General features: G+C 35.9%; 2 protein-coding genes across 2 annotated transcripts in view; one reads left to right on the plus strand and one right to left on the minus strand.

The window, feature by feature from the left end:
* LOC120628658 (protein singed wings 2) overlaps positions 1-4,107 on the minus strand; it is a 32,138-nt gene extending 28,031 nt beyond the window's left edge. Inside the window, exon 1 of the mRNA XM_039897206.1 lies at positions 4,030-4,107. Coding sequence (XP_039753140.1) covers positions 4,030-4,051 — 22 coding nt within the window. The 5' untranslated portion in view covers positions 4,052-4,107. The remainder of the gene's footprint in view (positions 1-4,029) is intronic.
* Positions 1-21,998, plus strand: part of LOC120628657 — a 473,143-nt gene that overhangs the window by 440,822 nt on the left and 10,323 nt on the right. The window lies entirely within an intron of this gene.

Here is a 21,998-nt window from a genome sequence, read left to right on the forward strand (position 1 = left end):
TGTCAGGAAAAGTTATAACTATGAAATGGTAGATTGATGTTTTCTTTGGCTATTTGACTCGTCTGATATCTATATGAGTTATAATCCAAATTTTATCAACTAATTACCCGGCTGAAATGCGAAAGGTTTAGGCGCAGTCCGCAAAGTCCACAAGGCCTTGGGTGGGAAAATATTCACGATGGTGAGAAAATTAGGTGAGAATTCTAAGGCATGCCATTTTTCTTCACCGTTTAAGCAAGGTAACGTTAGTAAAACGTGCTGCTATTCGAACCACAATGCCAGGGCTTCCCAAACCTATTTTAACTGTGATGCCCTTGGGAAAGTGCCATATTTTTGCGATGCCCAGGCCTGCTTGGCATGCATTTAGGTACCTACTAGTTGGCAAATAGTCTAGGCTTGTCTGGCAAATAGTGAGGCTAGAACTATAGTTCTAGCCTCACTATTTGCCAGAAAATTCAAGTGCCAGTCCCAATTTTCTTAGACCAGGGCGCGTATCCCTTCTAGCTTTAGGTTTAAGTTAACGAATGTAGTTATCACCATCACCACGCAATAATGGAAACATAACTTTGAAACTGTTAACATGGCCAGTAAACGGAAAGCGATTAGTGTTGACGAAAAAATTTGTGTGATACGTGCGATTGAAAAGGGAGAAAAGAAAAGTGACGTTGGAAGGCGTTTTGAACTAAGTCAATCCACTGTTGCTGTCTTGTTTTTTTTGTTCACTCCATATAACGATAACTCTCTATAACGACAAAAAATGCTCAGTCCCTCGAGTTTCGTTATAAAGAGTTTGCACTGTATATGCATGAACGATTCTTCTTCTCACGTCGGCCCTGGGATAATACAGCGGAGCCCCAGGGCGTCGCGAAGCACATTTAGCGAAGCTCTGGCTATCAGCACATCGCATTTTCGCTATTTTATTAGCATATGGTAGGTATATTACTTATACTACCATATTTTATAATCCGAGCAGAGGACACGTTATTAGTACATGTTTAATGCTATAAAGACGGAATCTAGAAATAGAAATATGAATAATAAAATTAATTCATCTAATTCGTTAAACAGTAGTGATTATCGTGTACATGCGAAGCGGGCACTTTTCTCTAACATCACATCACATATCGTGACTGGGTAATTTACAAGAAAACATCGCAGCGGCCTTCAATGTTTTGATATGACAACCATCTTGCTAAGTTTTGTTACTAAATATGTCCATTACAAACAAAACATTGAAACTATTTCGAGCGACAAAATTACCAAGTCGTTTAAATAAATAGTTAACGACTATTTCCCTTTATCGAAGCGGCAGTAACGCAGTTAAGAATAAGTTTTCAAAACAATTATTTATTTAATAAAACATTTAACAATTATTTGTCATAAAAGCTGGCACGTGGATTGTAAGTATAATTATAGCTTTTTGTTTGTTTGTTTTGTTTTAAGTCTTTATTGCACACACACATTTTATATAAATTAAACACAAATACAGAAGAAACTTAAAAAAATAAAATAGAGCGTGCTAAGGCGGTCTTATCACTAAAGCGATCTCTTCCAGACAACCTTTGACGTTAGGAAAAAAAACGAAGGAACGGGTTGGTATATATTTATATATATACAAAATAATTTTAATAAACTACATACTCATAAATTCTAATACAACATACATATTATACATAATATATATAAGTATATACATATTTAAGCAATATACTACATAGGTACTATAATATTATATAGATAAAAAATGGTTTTCCAAACGCTTCTTCAATACATTTAGGGATTGAGCCTTACGTATGTCAGCAGGCAGGGAATTCCAGAGTCTGACACAATTAACCGTAAGAGAGTTACTATAGTATTTCGTGCGACTGAATGGAGTTTGCCGTCGGTGCAAGATCGAAGCAAGTTCTGGCCGTCCGCTCCGTCTTTTTGTGACGGAGCTGGTCGATTTCCGCCATGCTGCGTCAAGCAGTTAGTGGTTACTGGCGTGGCGTGGCGTGGTTACTTATATAGTTACATCAATAATGTCTATCAGCGGCTCCCATGGATGTCATGGGAGCTGCTGGACCCTAGCCGCACAAAAGTGTTGTTTTTGGAACTCCCTACAAAATACCTAGGTCCAGCAGTGCACGACAATCGGTTGGCATAATGATGTTGATTAATGACCTAGGGCGTTAAGACCTAGGCGTCTAGTTGACGGTACCAGGGCAGGTCGCAAGAACTGTTCCTTGCAAGCCCCGTAGTTTTGCACTGTTTACAGGCGATGGTTTGGCACTTTAACTCACCATCGGGTAGGCCATCTGCTTAGTCTGCCAATCCATACTTCCATCCTATATTATAAATGTGAAGGTGTGTTTGTTTGTCCATCAATAACGCAAAAACAGAGCAACGGATTGATGTTAATTTGTGCATAGAGATAGTTTATGGGCCGGGGATTGACATTGTCTACTTTTTATCCCGGAAAAATGCACAGATCCCGCGGGAAGATACGCTTACGTCTTTTACTTCAATCACGCAGCAACAGAGAAACGGATTATAGGGATTTGCGTCATGGAGATAGTTTATGAGCCGTAGAGTGGCATGGGCTACTTTTTATCCCGGAATAAAAGCAAAGTTCCTGGGGGAAGATACGCTTACGCTTACGTTTTGTCCTTTACAGAACAAAGCAAAAGAGTGACGTGATTTTTGAGATAGAGAGAAAAGTCATCATCGATTCACGTTCTTACAAAGTAACCAACCGACTATATTTTTAACTTAGAAATAGTCGAAAAGACTCAGAATAAAGGAGACACGTCCTGAAATAGTGCACTGTCGTGTATTCATATTCGGTGTCCTGTTCCTCCTGGCAAGGTTTTTCGAATTACCACACGAGCGAAGCCGTGTATAAACGCTAGTTTTATGCATTATTTAAAAAAAAATAACAGCATTCTGCACTCCTTTTTTGTATAAACTATGAGTTTGGAAAATTTCATACCCTCCGCGGAATTTTCGTAGAAAGGAGCACAAAGTTTTTGCTTAACGTTTTAATATGTAGAAGATTTACCGTTTACTTTTATTTTTATACTTATCCGCCATGTGTTGACGGCAGACCCTCTTCTTCCTAACTGTATACATACATATATATATACAGTATATCCTCTATATACATTATACCTCTGCATTATACCTCTACCATACATTATATCCTCTGCAGTCTGGTTGCTGGGCTAAAGTCACTTTTTGCGATAAGGCCTCCAATTGTATAACTTTAGTTTAATGTGTTTTTTTATTTCGTATGAGTTTCTTGGTGTGCAATAAAGTTTATTTTTTATTGTTATTAGGTACACAAAACAGGTAATAACTAAAAGTAGATCTAAATATAAGTAATAACAAGTTTTGTTCTAAGCTACATCCCAAAGTATGTGTACACAACTTGGAATTAAATTAAACAGAAAGTAAAGATAAAATTAAAGTTGAAACAAAAAAGAAACACTTAAATAATAATATATATATTATTTTCCTAAAGATTATGTGGAATAGTGCTTAATAATTTGATTTTTAAAAATATTTATCCTTTTGTTAAAAATGACAATATTATGATTACTTGATACTAAATCATTATAAAGGCGGCACATGCGAACGATGGGATTGTAAAAGGAAGTATTGTTCTTAGGGAAAATGGTTTAAAATATTTTAATCTGTAAAAGTATACTTTCTTTCTTTCTTCCCACGGTTCCCGCACGAGACAACTCGATCGAATCGATCACCATCTGCCCAGCGTGACGATATGGGCAAACCCTACCTTTGGGAGAGACCTTTAGCTCAGCAGTTGACAGTTATAATGATAATTAAATATTTATTAGTTACCTAGATTTTAACTCATGTAAAATAAAGGTTGTACTTACCTATTAAAAGGAAAATAGCGATCCTATTTTCTAACAGTTTGTAGAACAGTTGTTCAATTCTTAAGTAGAATAGTATTATTTTGAACTTTAAGATATAATACTCCAAATAATCGAGATGTAAGTAACTTTAAATAATCAACCAACTTACCTCTCAGTAACATAGCAGTCATATGTTTCTATTATTGTTTCAGAAAACAAAAACTGTAGCAAAATTTGAAACTTTTGAATAAAAACTTATACCTATGTTTTTTGTTTGTGCTTATATTTAAAATTTCACTGAATATAAATGTATCTATATAGCAATAGATAATTAGATCGAAAGTTTATCGGAAAACTGATAGCTTCTAGCGGATATTCTTTGCGTATTTTCACGTAGCCTACGCCGGCGTAGAGCGAGCCCGGCGACCCGACTACAACTGAAAGCCTGAAAATGAAAAACACAAATACTGTCTGCGTGTTTTCCTCGCCATTTGCGTTTACTTAAATACTTAAACGAAAAACATTGTAAGCTTAAACAAATTGAGTAATCAACTCATATCTTTTTTTCGGATTATAATCATGCTCAATTAATTACGTAGAGATACCTTGATCCAATATTTTGTCGAAAGCTTTTCTGTCACTTTAGCATGCAGGGTACGGTTCTTATGTAATAGATCATCAAAGCAATTTATATAAATTACATAAGAACCGGGTGTAACTCACCTGGAAAACTTTTTCTATGCAAAAAATCAAGTCAATACATTGTATACTTGTCGATGCTATGTGCACTTGTTTTGTGTGTGTGCTATATTTAAATCAGTTTTTATTTAAAGCCTATATAATACAGCATTTTAAGAAAATATTTTATCCAAATCTATCCCTAAAGAAGTAAATTGGAGTTGGAAGTTTGTATAAGAATGCTATGTTTTTGATTCACCAAAAATTGTTATTAATTATATTATGTTCGTTAATATTGTAAATAAATAGGCTAATAAGTCAGGGATACGTCGCGCGAGGTTTTATAGCTTTAAACAATTCGAAAAAGCAGTTCCTTTATTTAGCAACCTTATAAAGCTTTTGAGTTTGTTTTGTTGAACGCGCTAGATTCAGGAACTGCTATTTTGAATTGATTAAAGCTATAAAACATCGCGCGACGTATAAAACTATATATACTTTTCGCGACCACACAACGATCATCAGTGAAAAATGTTGTATAAACTGCAAAAAATATCCTGTTTGAGAGATTCTGATGCGTGCGATGCGTGAACGGTAAACGTTACGCCAAAACAATGGAAGTATGTAGTAATTATGACGGAATTATTCCTCTACAAAAGTTATCAGAAACATCTGGGTATTTTTTAAGGTTGATTCATACGCGGACGAAGTCACGAGGCATAAAATGATATACAATTATACCCTTAAATGAATTACAAAATGTATGCAGCCTAGTACACTGCACTACAAGTTTATTTTTACTTCTAATATTAATAATGTTACAGTCCACTTTCTTTGAAATTTTGTTATATTTTTATGTGCATATATGTATTAAATACTCAAATATTTATTTGAAATCTTTATCAGGCAGGCGGGCAGGCAAGTGGGTAAAAAGGCGGGCAGGCAGGCGGTAAGACAGGCGGGCAGGCAGGCGGGTAGGCAGGTGGGTAGACAGGTGGGCAGGCAGGCGGGTAGACAGGCGGGCAGGCAGGTGGGTAGACAGGCGGGCAGGCAGGCTGGTAGACAGGTGGGCAGAGTCTTACTGAAACGGTCCCGTTTTATCCTTTGGGTACGGAATCTTAAAAAGGACCAGTCGGGGTCATTTTTAACTTCTACAATATTCATCAGAACATTTTACAAGTTCAATCAATCTTGGCTAAACCGTAATCGCCTTACTGGACATAAATTAGATCCGGAATACTGGGTTGATAGATCATTTAGTCAGTCAGTCACCTTTGCCGATATACCAAGATTAATTGACATTACTTAAAAAATAACTTTCATATAAATTTTCATCCTCTATTTAATATCTTTGGGGGTGGAATTTTTAAATAGGTATTTCTTTATTTTTAAACGTAAACCTAAAATTAAAGTTTCATGGATGTAACTTTAAAAATAAATTGATAAATGAAGGCTTTTATACAAACTATCATCCCCTTTTTTAACCTCTTAGGGTTGGAATTTTCATAAATCCTTTTTTAGCGGATGCCTACGTTGTAATAACTACCTGTGTGCAAACTTCAGCCTGATCCGTCAATGGTTAGAGCTGTACGTTGATAGATCAGTCAGTCAGTCTATCAGTCAGTCACCTTTGCATTTTATATATATAGAAGACTCTCTTGGGCCCATTTTATATATTGCACGAACAGCCCTGTTCTGCTGTACAAAAACAGAATCAATATCAGCAGCATTACCCCATAATAATATGCCATAGGACATAATGCTGTGAAAGTAAATAAAATACACAAGCCTGGCAGTTTCTATATCTGTCATACGAAGTATATAAGCTTCATTTGTATGTTTTAACCGACTCCTTAGGGCGCAATTGAGCCCACTTTAAACGGCCAGATTTCATTCAAACTTTGCACATCTGTTAATGACCGAATAATTCGATCAAAATATCCGCAGGGTGATTACATATCTCGCGAGGTTTGTTACAGGCGTAACCACATGCAAGCAAAATTTTACTGCACATCCTAAACGAACGCCTAAAGTCCTACTTGTCCAAGGAAGTAGCTCCGGAACAGGCAGGATGTGTTAAAGGAAAAGGCACCAGGGAGCAAATCTTAATAGTTCGCCAAATATTTGAGAAGTCTCGCGAATTTAACAAAGCAACTTACATCTGCTTTGTAGATTTCTCAAAGGCATTTGATTCTGTCAAATGGCCTGTGCTCTGGAAGACACTACTGGAAATGGGAACGCCGAAACACCTCGTACATCTACTCAGGCGTCTCTACGAAGATGGTACTGCATCTGTAAAGACAGATGTCAAATTTTCGAACCACTTTCAACCTAAGGCCGGGGTTCGTCAAGGATGCATAATCTCGCCACTTCTGTTTTATATATACACGGAGGTTATTATGAGACGCACTCTAGAAAACTGGACAGATGGAGTTGTAATTGGTGGCCTATAGATTCCAAACTTGCACTACGCGGATGACACCACTCTATTCGCAACTAGTGCCCGCATCATAGAAAATCTCTAGCAAAAGATGGAAAGCATCAGTCTTGAATTTGGCCTGAAGGTCAACCGCGCTAAGACCAAAATGATGATTGTCTACCGTATCAGCAACAACACGCCGGAAGTAACACAAATTGCGAACTGTATGTATTCAATCGTACATCTATTTAGGTGCGCAGATCTTCAATAATGGTGGCTGGATTGACAAAATCAAGAGACGAATGGCAATGTCTAGATCGGCTATGGACAAGTTGCAAAGGATATGGAGGAATCGTAATATAACGAAAGCCACAAAGATGCGGCTAGTCAAAGCACTGATATTCCCCATATCCCATATATCTACGCTTCGGAGACGTGACCCCTGAGGAAGACTGAGAAGAAAAAAAAAATGCTCTTGAGATGTGGTGCTGGAGGAGAATGTTGGGAGTGACCTGGAACATGTTCCGTACTGAATCAATTCTTGACGAACTCAGCATCAAACAGCGCCTGTTTTCTGCAGTTCAAGCGCGAATTCTTAGTTTCTTCGGCCACGTGTCCAGGCGTAATGACGTGTACATTGAGCGACTTGTGGTTCAAGGGAAAGTAGAAGGTACCAGAGCACGCGGAAGATCACTGATGAGATGGACGGACCAAGTGAAGGCCACAATCGAGGCTCGACTACATGAATGCGCAAGAAAGGCAACGGTTAGAGAAGAGTGGCGAAGTATTGTCAAGCGAGCCACAACACCCAGATGACAACCACGACCTGTCTGTCAAGACTGTAACGACTAAGAAGAAGAAGAAATGTACCGACCAATCTAATTATTAATTTTGCGGAATGGGTATGCGGTTCTACAAATCGGGGAATTTTACGGGGCTCACCTTACAGCTCCTTTATTTATGCTCCAACGAATAGTTTTCGGTTTAGAATATTAATAAAGTTCAACTCTTATTTTACTTGGTCACTGAAATTCAACATGCTTAAATAAAAAAATCCCCGACAAAAATGTGGGGCGACATTCCAGAATTCATTATATAAATCACAATTAAAAAATATAAAACTTAGTCAAAAATAAAACTAAATTAAAAGTAACCATTAGTGTAACTTGTATTTAACCCATATGGATCATGTTTAAATTCCCTATTTACATAATTTCTCCATTATATAATAAAGTAGTTCAGAATAGTTCCATTGTTTAAACCGGGTAGTACTTCTGACCCCACTAACTTCAGTAAAATCTTTAAAAAACTCATTTTAAGTCAATTACTTTACCATTTTGATAAGTATTATTTATTTCATACTAAGCAATTTGGTGACACACAGGGTCGGTCGACAATCGACGCAGGTGTTGAGCTAATATAAAACATATTATGAAGCCTGGGAGGAGTCACGTGAGGAACTAGGCGTATTCTGTGATTTGCCAAGGCGTTGATTATGTTCAACACGAAACGTTAGTCTGGAAACTACACCACTACGGAATTCAGGATGTAGCTCTAGACTTAATAAGTTATTATTTACGCGATAGAATTCAGAAAGTGGACGGGAATATAAAAAGGTCTAATGGATCAGTTGTAAAAATAGGTGTCCCACAGGGGTCTATATTAGGACCATTTCTGTTCCTTATTTACATTAATGACCTCCTTACCTTGCCAAGGACAAACTCGGGACAGTCCTGTTTGTCGATGATACATCACTAACTTTTAAAATAAATCGACGGGAATTAACTTTTGACGACGTAAACTCTCTCGCTTAAGTCGTTTGAAGCTAATAATTCTGTTGTTAACAGAAAAAAACAAGTGTATAAAATTCACTTAACCAAATGTTAAACACTTGTAATCTATTATATTATTTTTAAGTATATATTATATATATATATATATATATATATATATATATATATATAATTGTAGTTACTTATTTATTTATTTGTCTTTAGTAACAAATATTGTTTTTTTAATATATTATATTTAAGTAATGAAATATGTATAATATATGCACGACCTAACTATTTTCTGTAACTGTTTTTTATCTTCGCCATTGGTTGCCTGGAAGAAATCGCTATGTAGCGATAAGGCCGCCAAATTGTATACGTTGTTTCGTTATACTTTTCTTTTTGTTCTATGTACTTTTTGTGGTGTGCAATAAAAGTATATTCATTCATTCATTCATGTATGAATGCCACACTGTACCACTTAATAATTAGAAACTGAATCCGGTGGATATTTCCCCAACAGTATATGGAGTTTTAAATTTACGAATATGGTTATCGCCATCATCTCACTACTGTGTCATTCTCGTGTAATATACGCACCAAAAGTGCAACCTATGGGCCTACTTGAATAAAGATATTTTTGACTTTGACTTTTACTTTAACTTCAACTCAATTATTTTTTTTCGTCTCTCTATATCATGACCGCGCATCCGGCTGAAACTACTGAATAAATTCAAATTAACCTTTGCGCGTTTTGACGTCACATTACATACTTTTATTGCCGAAATTCAGCTCGGTTCCTTTGGGAGAGGGTATGAAATCAGTTGACGATTTTACACTAATAATCCGCCAAATGTTAACCGATTTAAATAATTATTTTTGTACTGAATAAGTCATACTATCAGTTTCATCATCATCATCATATCAACCCATTACCAGCCCACTACAGGGCACGGCTCGTCCCACAGTGAAAAGGAGTTAAGGCCGTTGTCGTGATTGATGGACTTCACACACCTTTGAGAACATTATGGAGAACTCTCAGGTATACAGGTTTCTTCACGATGTTTTCCTTCACCGTTGAAGAAAGTGATATTTTAATTACTTAAGAGCTATCAGTTGGGTTTTTCTTAAATTACTTGGAGGTCCGATGAATTCGATTGGAGATAGGGCAACAGAATTCCATGTCTCAAACCTCACTTATTGAAGCTGCGACAGATGAATATCAAATTATCTTTCAAACTTCGAGAGACGGCTTTCAACCATTTACTGACTTGGGTTAAAGTTGCTTACTCCACGCAATCGACTTGTGGTATGTAGTGCCGCTGCTAAGCCGCACATTATTAAAGCAGTCATTTGAAATAGGGAATTCAAAGCATTTTAAATAAGACAAAAGGGGAATAGGTGCTCGTCCCGGGCATATGTGATTGGTAACATTTTCGAAAACCATTGAGGTTTCAAATAGTGGTGATTAAGAGCAAAAAAAATGTAACTTGTATAGAATGCCGTATTTGCGACACATCTGAAACCAGGCGAAGACCGGTGTCCCACATCCTGAACCCGTGGCGAAGCCAAACTTTTTGAGGATTGGATTGAATCCAATCTTATTGGATTTTGATGGAAATCTATCTTATTCCAATTGCGTTATATAGATCTATCTCATATCACTCGTATGTACGCCGACTTTGGCTCATTGGATCGATTAACATATCCAAGCCTAACCTAAGCCTTGGTGAGTGTAATTCATATTGGAATATAGTTCCTGGGTGAGAACTATATTCCAATATGAATTACATATTGGAATATAGTTCCAATATGTAACTATATTCCATATTATTACATATTGGAATAATATGGAATATAGTTACATATAGTTACATTATAGTGTAATATAGTGTTACACTATATTACACTATAATGTAATTACACTATATTACATTATAGTGTAATGCGTATCGGGAGACGTTCCAATACGCATTACACTATATTTAATATTACCTTTATAAAAAACTTTACTATTGTAATCATTATTAGATTTTCTCGTAAATATATAAGATGAAATTAAAATATATATACTTAACATATTTTAGCATTATCAAAAGAATAACGTTTTGATTAAGTTTATTAAGGACTTGATATTGATAAAGTATATGCACATCATGTTTGAAATATTAGAATATTTATAACATAAAAAATATATTCGGGAAGATCAATTCTTAATAGAACATCGTTTAAAATAAGACAATGTATTGTTAATAAATACTTTTCATCTCGAAAATATTCCAAAGTTTTTTTAATTTAATTTTATGGAGCTTAAATATAACTATAACTGTGTAAAGTCTTAAGCATAGATTGTATAAGTTGATCATTATACAAAGTATCAGTAAATAAATTTAAAAATTGCGACATTAAGATATCATTATATTTAAAATAAATAGGCATTCCGTAAAATGAGCTAAAATAGATGAATTATTTTGCTGTTATGAATCCATTTTTTACAGTTAGTTTTTAGTAACATTTCGTGATAATCCATTGGTGTGAATCCATCCACCAAACGAGTCAAAATATTCAACGACACCATAAGTCTAGTATATATTGCTACTCAATGAGATCCAGGTTTTGCATCAGCATCTAAAGTGGGTATTAAATATGTTGGTGGTGTCAAATATATCGGTATCTTATTAGCGGCAAAAACATTTAAGTGAATATAATTGGATCGATAATTTTTACTCCGACTTGAGAGAATATAAATGAAGATAATATAATTTTTTTAAGTCTAATAAGCAACCATTCTATCGAGAAGATTATTTTATTTGCATTTGTTTATTTCTTTAAAAGTTTCATAAAGATATTGCGAACTATTTATATTATTGTTTTCCATTATTGTTTTCAAATCAATTCTCCAGCGAAATACAACTTTGTTTTTATAGTGGGTTTTTTTATTTAGTGATGTTTACCGAACGCCTCGCTGGTTTCAATGGTACTTTTTTGTTTCTCGTTATCTCTGTCAATAATGTTTTTTTTACAATCACGCTTTCCAGCGATTTGCCTTGTCATATTGTATATAATATCTCGCATGCTTTGATAATGCTTATCACCATCAGATTCAACGTAGTACTTTAATAGCAAATCTGCATATTTGCAGTATTCAAGAGGCGAAACATCTTGAAGTCTCTTCATGTCATATTTGTCTATTTAGATTAGATGTGTTGCACTGATACTGTCATCATCGTTGGATATGATATATATCAGACCCCGGTCACTCGCTTGCGCTACACATTTAGATCATGAAGTCCTCTTCTTTTTCTAATGTTTTTCAAAAACGCTGTACACTGTGCCAATCGACCGTCAAATACACAAACTATGGTTACAGGTTAAACAGAGTGGGAGATGTTAAACCACCCTGTCTAACGCCACACTCAAGTTGATATGAATCCGTCAATGCCCCCGCCCAACGAACGTTACTGGACTGGTGCATACCAATACTGGAACATAGTGACAAGTTCCCGTGGTCCTGGTTGTTTCAGTTTCTCCCACAGAAGATCATACGCCACCAAGTCGAGGAAGCATGCATACACGGCAGTCTTGCGATCCGTATAGTATTTGACAGTGTGCTTAAGACACAATATTGAACTTTCAGTGGACTGTTGAGGACGAAACCCAAACAGATTGTCGTGCAGAAGTGCTTTAAAGTTCTTGCTTTACTCGTCATTCGGTGAATTCGAGAAAAAACACAAATGACAATTAAAACAGGACATTATTAAGATTTAATCTTAATAATATCAGAAATTGAATCGAAGTTAATATAATATATTAACTTCGATTCAATTTCTTGTCTTAAAATAATCATTTAAACTACCGTGACTGTTTATTGCTTGTAACTAGGAATGCAAAACAAAAAATACTTTGGCAGGGAAAGGTTGGGTTATTTATATCGGTATTTTGTAAAGTAAAATAAAAAAAAACTTCTTTAGATAATGTTTCCAAGAACATTTTTTTTTTGAGTTGTACAAGAAAGGAAAGGTTATTTATAACAGTGCTCCATAAAATTAAGTTACCAACTTGGGAATCTTTTCAAGACGAAAAGTATTTATTAACATTGTGTTATTTTAAACGATGTCCTACTGAGAATTATTGGTCTTCGCAAACATATTTTTTTGCTACAAATATTCTAACGTTTCAAACATGATGTGCATAATTATCTTTATTGAACTTTATCAATATTGAATATCGAGTCCTTAATAAACTTAATGAAACCAAAAGGTTTTACGATGTTTTATACGCCCACGCGTTAGTCGTTCGTTAAAATATGTTGAGATACTATCTGAACTATATTTTGTGCAGATAGATAGGTTTGGATATTTGGCACTTCCGGTAGGTAGGTACGATTGAAACTATTTAACGCTTGGTATCTGATTTATGGAGGTATGTGTAGACTATGTAACAATACGGTGCGTCCCTTTTTTTAAGCGGGCGAACCCGCAGGGCACATATATTTAAATAATAAACGCCTTTTCGTTATATCTATTATATATTTTTTTTATTACTTTGCATGTTAGCATGTTTAGTACATGTTATACATATAAAAAATGAAATGTATGTACATTTTTTATGTGTATAAATGTCCGGTGTGAACGGACATTTATACTTATTTAACTATTTATATGTTTACAATTGTGTGGCGATGAGAGACTAGAGGAAGCAAACCTTGGCGCAATCAACAAGTTGTTGCATCAGCCGGATAGCTGGCCTGCGAGCCCGCAAGCCCTGCTGCAACGTAAACAATTATTTATTGGATCATTCAAGCGCTGCAGCCAATCAGAGCGTCTCATCGAGCTTCGACTGATTCAGCAAACAGCCAACCAAAGTTCATTTGCCGTGCGACGTAGCAAATGGAACGGGACAATGCAACGCGCTGATCTCTCGCCCGCCAGTTGAATTACGCTTGTAGCCCGAGCAGGGCCCCGTTTACTGACATCATCCAGACGACTACGGTCACGGGGTTGTCCGAAATAAGCCCACGTAACCCATATATGGGCCTTCCCCAGTCCAGTCTCCTATATGCGAGGCAGGAGCTCTTTATTCTGTCTCGTTACAATACATGCATAATATAATAAGTAATTGTAATAAAAGTTAATACAGGAGTCCATAAGATGTAAGAATAAAACAAATTAGAAGCTAATTAGGTACATAAAGTAATTATTATACCATAAGATATCGCATATCCACGGTAAAAGAATTACACTTCAATACAACAAAATCAAAAACAATACCCTAGAGAAAAATAAAATGAAAAATACCTATAAGATGTATGCATCGGCAAACCCATGAATTTCCCCGATTTCTGACGTCATCCGGACGTGGATCCTGACCACGGTCACGGGGGCGTTCGGACTAAACAATGATTAGTCCAAAAGTCCAGCAACAGTCAGATTAACGTCGAACCGAGCCGCGGTCCGAGCCCTCGCAGGAGGCACCCTCGGGTCGACGTCTCCCACTCCCCGATGTCTTCGAGCCCTGGGGCTCTTCTCATGGCGAGCTTTCGCGCTCGCCCCACTCCCCCGGTGACGCCGTAGCAACCCCTCAGGTGGTTAGCGGCAAGTGTCCATCCGAAAATCAAACCCATGAATTATTAATCATGGTTGCGCCGCCGCGCCGAGTCTTTTGTTGACGTCATTTGCTAGTTTAACCCGCCAGTCCCAGTCGCCAGCAGAAAGTTACACCACATTAGTCAGTACTCACTCGCAAGCATTTTTAACACTTGTCCAGCATTTAGTTGTACGGACTAACATTATAACATATTTTGATTCAGTGATTATACATATTTATTGCTTCATTGTTATTTTTCCTCAGTGTTTATACCTACCTATAGTTAATTATATGGGTTTTGTGACTGTTTTTGTTTTGTGCTCGGTATTATATGGGTTCTGTGAGTGATATTTCGAGTAAATCGACTTTTAAAAATAGAAAGTTTAAATTAATGAAGGGTAAGTATTCTGACTTCGAATTTAATTTTTTAACTTTACATACCTAGCTTTGAAATGGATTTTACCAATTACTTAGGTTGGTATAAAATTTTAAATAAAAACATACGAGATTATTACAAAAAATCTATATATTTTCACTATAACCAATAAAGCAGGTTTAGAATGCCTGCTCCGTAAGTTTAAATAGGATTAAAAAAATTTATGAATCACTATTTAAAGTAATATTGGTAGGTATCATAGATTTTATCATGATCATATTTTCATTGATATGATTCATAATCAGTTTATTGTTATATAAACCCTTCATTTTATATTTAAAAATGTTTTATTCGTTTATTTGATATTCAACTAGGTACAAGTTACCCCTTGACTGCAATCTCACCTGGTGGCAAGTGATGATGCAGTCTTGGATAGTAGCGGGCTAACCTGTTACGGAGTATGGCAGTTAGGTATATTAAACGACATCGTACCGGAACGCTAAATCCACCGGGCCGGGAAACGAATCAGGGACCTCCAACATTAAACAAAACGTTCATCGCTGCGTTAGGCAGGTCGTTTTATACGTAATTTAATAATTATTCTTAAATAATATAAAATCACTAGGTATCCACTATCTATCTACATTATGTTATACCTAAAACCAAATCTCCCTTAGTAGGTACCTAATTAAAATATCACTCGCTTCAAAGGTGAAGGAAAACATCGTGAGGAAACCTGAACCTGAACCTGAGAGTTTTACATAATGTTCTTTTGAGAACATTATGTAGAACTCTCAAGCAAGGTGTGTGGAGTCCACCTACCCGCACTATGCCAGCTTGGTGGACTTCGGCCTTCACCCCTTCTTATTGTGGGACCCGTGCCCTGTAGTGGGACGGTAATGGGTTGATATGATGATGATGATGATGACGATGTAGAACAATATCATGACAACTAAACGAGATTATTAATGGTACTAGAATTAATAATATTTAATACTGGCAATAAAATACTCTAGGTAAAACATGAGAAAAAATGTACCCGATCCTAAGTCTAACTATTGCTATATCATATAATATCCAAGTTTTAGTCAAAGTGAGTAAATCAAACCACAGTTACAATCGAAAATTATAAAATTCGTATCATTATGTTAGTCCTTACGAAATAAGTTTTAGTTTAATAACCAAGATTAGATTTTTTTCAAAGTATTACTACTTTAGTTACACTCGAAGTAGTAAAACTACTTAATCACCAGCTCCTTATTGCCTACTGTAGGGCATAATAAAGCTAAGTTACTGATTAGTAGGTATAATGTGTAACACAGCAGATTCTTTATTGTACCAAATCGCTGGAAGGTATTTCCTAATATAATATTATTAAACTGTAAATTTGTTTGTTTGTTTTGCCAGATTATTGGATGGATTTGAATGTAATTTTGCACACTGATAGAGGTCGACCTAGTAGTAGTAGATAGTATGGCACTTACATCTCGATAATAGCTGTAATATCACAACCGGCGTCCGATGTCGCGTGCGGAAGTAATATGAGGAAAAAAGTGAGCCTGTCCGTGTTATGTAGCCTGTATGTGTTACCCGTAGGTACTCAATCGCTGAACCGATCTTTGATGCACAAGTGACCTACATAGGATAGGACTTTTATCTCGACTATAAGAGAATTGTAGTGTTTGTGAATATATAGTAGGTATACACTAAATATTATAATGTATATTTGTTTAAAAATATTACATACACATAAATACACAAACATACATTGTACACGCAATACACTGTCTCGAGCGCACCGCGTTAGTTATACGGGAGCTTAGGCGAGAGTGGACGCGTCTGATAAAAGTGCGAGTGTCGACACTGTGCTACACTGTCCGATAGGTACAACACAGTAGAATATAACAGAGAATGGCATTTTGGCCAAAATCGTCACTTAAATCGTTTTTATTCTGACCCCATCCATTTTTAATCAGACGATGAGAGGTCGCCGGTTAAATTGTCAAGGTCGGAAGTGTTTTTAATTGCAAATTCGCGACTTTGCCGGTGTGAGTGCATAATTTGGATTTACCTACTAAGGATTTCATTTGGACAAATAGGTAAGTATTTATTTACCTTTTTTTTTATTTAAAAAGCAGTTAAACCATAAGTGGTTATGTTTTGGTTTCAACTAGGTAGGGATGCGATTGTTTCTGGATTTAAATCTTTAATAATTAATAATAGGTACATACCTAGGTACCTATTATAAAACTGTTCTTGTCATGGGTTTTGTTTTCTACTAAAAACTCTGATTAGTAGGCCTTTTATAGATTAGGCTAGATTTTTGGTCTAAAACCTAACAAGAAAGCTTACCTACCATATCAAGTAAGTTTAGAAGTTGGCTTTGATTTGCCCTGCGGTGACAGATTACTCAGTGTGTAGGTACCTACAGTCTTTTATCACAAACATGTAGTAGGTACATTAATATATTAGTTTTGTATATTGGTCACCACACACGTGGCTGTAAGATACGCGCCAGGCGTAGGCGAGCAGTTTAAGACAGCCTTGAGAATCAGATTCTTTGACGCTTGGTCATAACCAATAACAAACACCCAGGTCAACGCTCTCTGTTTTAAGGTGATGACTTTGTGCCTTGGTTCAGGTTCAAGTGAAAGTGACTCTTAAAAAATAATAATTGCGATTTAAAACGAAAATCCCTGTGCTTAGTAATGGTTCATCGTACACTTTACGCATAACTCAGCGCAAGCGTTTCAAGCGGTTAAGTGAGTGGCGTAAGTCTTATATTTGCGTGAACTGCACCGCACTGGACTGAACTGGACCCACGCTCCGCATTCGCGACGTCACCGTCAAAGATGAAAACAGCAGAACGGTCATTTTTGGATCGGATAAACTCTAAGAGTTCCAGTCTACTAAATTAAAGTGCAATCGTTGTTCAAAGTCAATAAGGGACCTTTATAGAATTAAATGTGCAAAATTTATCTGTTGTCTCTGCGTTAATATAGCAGGAATATCAAACGTAAAGAACCTGTTTGGAAATGCCCTGACTTTTTTACCGCAGAATAAAAGTCAACTCTAGATTGTCGTCCTGCAACTCATCATCCAGCAAGCGTGACAACTAACCATAGCGAAGTTAAAGAACTTACTAACGCAGGAAATCTCCTCGCTGGAGACAAAACTTGAGAGTGCTATAGCCTCGCTGTCCAACTGTGAGAGAGAGCTGGAGGAACTAGGATCAGCAGTGGCTAAAAACGACGGGTGTATTAACTACCTGGAAGATCAAGGGCGTCGCAAGGAAATTTTAGAGACCACGTGAACGACACCCAGGCTCAGAATAACTTGCGTAATGAATTTGAGCTGTCCGGTGTTCCAGAAACGAACATTAAAAACCTGCACCATATAGCCCTTTTGGTTGTTCATAAAGTACCTAGGCATTGAATTGGAAGACCGCGACATTGAATGGGTGACCCGCGCTGGACCTCGTAGTAAGTTGGATAACGCCTACCGTCTATTCATCATGTTTCAACGAGATGAAATAATAAGAGCAGCCAAGACAAGGAGCAACATCACAAGTGAAGTAATCGACATTCTAAGTCCTGCCCAAAAGATATTCTATAATGAGCGGCCATCGATCAGAGCGGCTGACTAAGCATAACTGCGAGCTTTTTCGCGAAACACGATCTAAAGCCGAACCACTGGTCTTCTCACACTCAGGGCACTATATTCGTCAGACTTTCGGCATAAAACGGGAAATGTAAGTTGCTCCTCAAATTACAGTAGCTGTATAAACACGCCTTGTTGCCGTGACGTCCCTGCTGCATTATTGTTCTGTCCTAACATACGGATTTGGGAACCATGGTCTGATCTATCATCTCGTTTAAGACCATGCCAATATTCTTCAAACATTAAAGAACACCTTTAAAATTGTTGTATTTATAGAATACTATGTTATACCTATTGGTTAACTATTTACTTGTGTAAATTTATTGTGTGGATATAACTATGTACTATTTCACGGTATTAAGAAAAACATATATATATATCTTTTTTTTATCATATTTACACCCTATTTTATCAACACTAAATATTTAATCAATAATATTTTTCAAATCTACTCTATTTTTTAAACGTACAGATAATTTTAATATCAACACGTATCTATACACTGATTACAATGAGCTTTGTAGAGTGACTTTGTAGAGTAAAGATATATATGTAGAACAACACCTTAATTAAATGACAAAAACAAGTACGCGGACGAAGTCACGGGCAATATTTTAAACTCGTAACTTACAAAGTTATCAGAAACCTTCCATCTTCTTTTTAAATAGGACGCATTTACAATATGAAACAAATGGTACTAAATCGGTAAAGCTTTTTTTGACGTATAGTAAGCAATATATCCATCTTTTGAAGTATATAAATCATCATCATCATCATCATCATCATATAAACCCATTACTGGCCCAATACAGGGCACGGGTCTACTCAAAAAAAGAGAAGGGGTTAAGGCTGTAGTCCACCACGCTGGCCCAGTGCGGATTGATGGACTCCACACAGTTTTGAGAACATTATTTAGGACTCTCATCTCAGGCATGCAGGTTTCCTCACGATGGTTTCCTTCGCCGTTGAAGCTAGTGATATTTTAATTATTTAAAACGCACATAACTTAGATAATTTTTTCTCCCAATTTTTAAACTGAATTAATTAATTGACCACGATCACCGTGGTCAATTAATTAGTTCGGGATCTAAATTTATTTAATTTCTCAGATATATTCCATTTGTCGCCTCGTACGAAACCTGCGGGAAGAGAAGGCGTGGTGACAACTATTTGATCTGTTGTTATCACACGGCAATGAAATTTAGAACATATTATAACATACCAATACAGGATAGTTTTTATCCCAGCAAGGAAATTTTGATTGTTTTTGTGTTCGTCTTCCATGCGTTCCTAATCCCTATATGTATTATACAAATACGATATTTTGGTAAGTTGTACATTTTCAAATCTATAATGAGGGATTTATTTTTAACCAACTTCAGAAAAAAAGGAGGCTATTTATGTGACATGTGTGTATGTATGGATGTTATATTATTGGAACTGCAAAATAATCACATATCATATCAAGCTTTCAAAAAAATACACAAAATTTAAGAGATGTATAAAATTGCTTATATGTCCTACCTTTGTCAACGCATTTCTGCGGAACTATTTATCGGATAGTAATATTTTTAGGTTTAGGTTGCTTTAGCTTAGAGAGATATTATTTTCCGATAAAATAAGATAACCTCAAATGGCTAATATCTAAGCATGATTAAAAGCAGTTGGCTCTGGAATGTTTTTCAGTAAAACTAGGTTTGGGAGATCAATCACTGCAAAATAATTAGACAAGTATTTGAAAATGTAATAAGTTTAAAGTACCTAACTCAGAAACTATTTTATTTTTTCATACGAGTATATTCAAAAGCTTCATAAAAATATTTCCTTTTGTGGTAAATTATGCGCTAGTAATCTTAGATTATAGTATGAAAATGTGTTTGAGAGATTCCGATGCATGCGATGCATAAACGATAAACTTCACGCAAAATCGACGGAATTATTAATCTCTTAAAAAAAGTCCTATCAAGGTTGACTTATAGTTCATAGGTACGCGTAAGAAGTCGCGAGAATTCGCTAGTATTCAATAAAGCAAATCAGGCAAGAATTGCGGTTTACTATTACAAATTTTGTAGCATATTTATAGAGTGAATTATACTTTTCTTTAAGAAGATACACTTGTCAAAGAAAGTTTTGCGCGCCTGGATACAGGTCCAACGGACGTAATTACGTGGACAGCCATATCACTTCGGTCGCTTACAACATGCGGGGTCCGGGGGTAAACAACGCGCGGCACAGCGATAAAATCGAGTTTCATAGACTTGAACCTTTTAAGATTTTGTTGATTTATATTTTCGTATTTGAGTGAAATCTTACGCTAAATCGTTTGAAAGGCACCAATACATTATCATATTTGCGCATCTCTAGGTATTCTGACTCGACGTGGAAAGACATAATAAATAAATAACCATTTTATTCGAGTTTCGAGAAAGTGCCCCTAATATCCTGTCTTATGATTATTGCCCCTGTTTTATTGCGATTGCACACCAGGCACACGTGGGAATGGGAGTGAAAAAAAAGATTGTAATTTTTATTTTCCATTTTACGCAAATCCGTTTCAGAAGCCCATAGCATTGTCATAGGTATTTACACATCTCCCGGGATTCTAACTCGATAATTAAGTAGTTTCTGAAATTTTAAATGTATCGAAAAAAAGAGAAAAATCCATTTTTTTTGATACTAGAGAGGGTGCGCCTAATTTCCTCCTATTTTGGGGGGGGGATGACAAAAACGTGCGTGAACTTATTTATTCACGCGTTAGAACTATTCTTAGTTAGGTACCTAGTTAATAGTTAGTTATACTTCTTGGCGTAACAAGATATAAATCTATTAAAAAAAATTATTTTACGCTTTATTCTACGTTTGTAGAGCAAAACGACAGAATTGAAAGTGTACACTTGTGTTTTTGTGTTTTTTGTGTTCGTTTGTTACATAGTAGGTATAATTTCAATCCCATGATTTTTTCCTAACGCCGCTTAAGAATAATAATTATATGCTTTTATGCTACAAAAATACTAATATCGTGTTTCGAGCTACGACAAAGACTCTTTAAGGTACCAAAAATGTTTAAAACATATTGCAGTGCTTAAAAAATCATAACCTACCTACCTACCTACCTAATAACTTTCGTACTTTAACTTCACCTTAACGAATCCTTAACTTCACCTTAACTACTTACTTCCTTTCCTTAACCTTAACTTCAATACCAAACATGGTAAGATATTACAATTTTAATTATTATTTTTAATCCTGCTATTCGGCAAACTCAGAATCTATACTTCTTTATAGGTATATAGGCACGTGCTCTTTTTCAGCGGCAGCTCTTTGAACTTGAAATACTCGTCTTTTATGTATTGACATAGACCAATAAAGCTATAAAAATATAGAAGCAGCTATCCGATTCATTGTTTTCAAACACAAGAACAATAGGTACCTCTACTAAACCTCTATTTAGATGTTCCTACCTTATTTCCAACAAAAAAAATAACTAAACAAAGTAATCAAGTAGGTACTAGGTACCAACTTACAATAAAACTTTTAGGCCTAAGACAATGTTTTACCTATAGTTTGTAGATTCCTGTTAGGTAGGTACATGAATTATCTTCTTATCTTCAACTTAATTACTTTTACCCAAAATTTATCTTTTGCATGCA

The sequence above is a fragment of the Pararge aegeria genome, chromosome 13, assembly GCF_905163445.1.
Source record: "Pararge aegeria chromosome 13, ilParAegt1.1, whole genome shotgun sequence".
Taxonomy (NCBI): Eukaryota; Metazoa; Arthropoda; class Insecta; order Lepidoptera; family Nymphalidae; genus Pararge; species Pararge aegeria.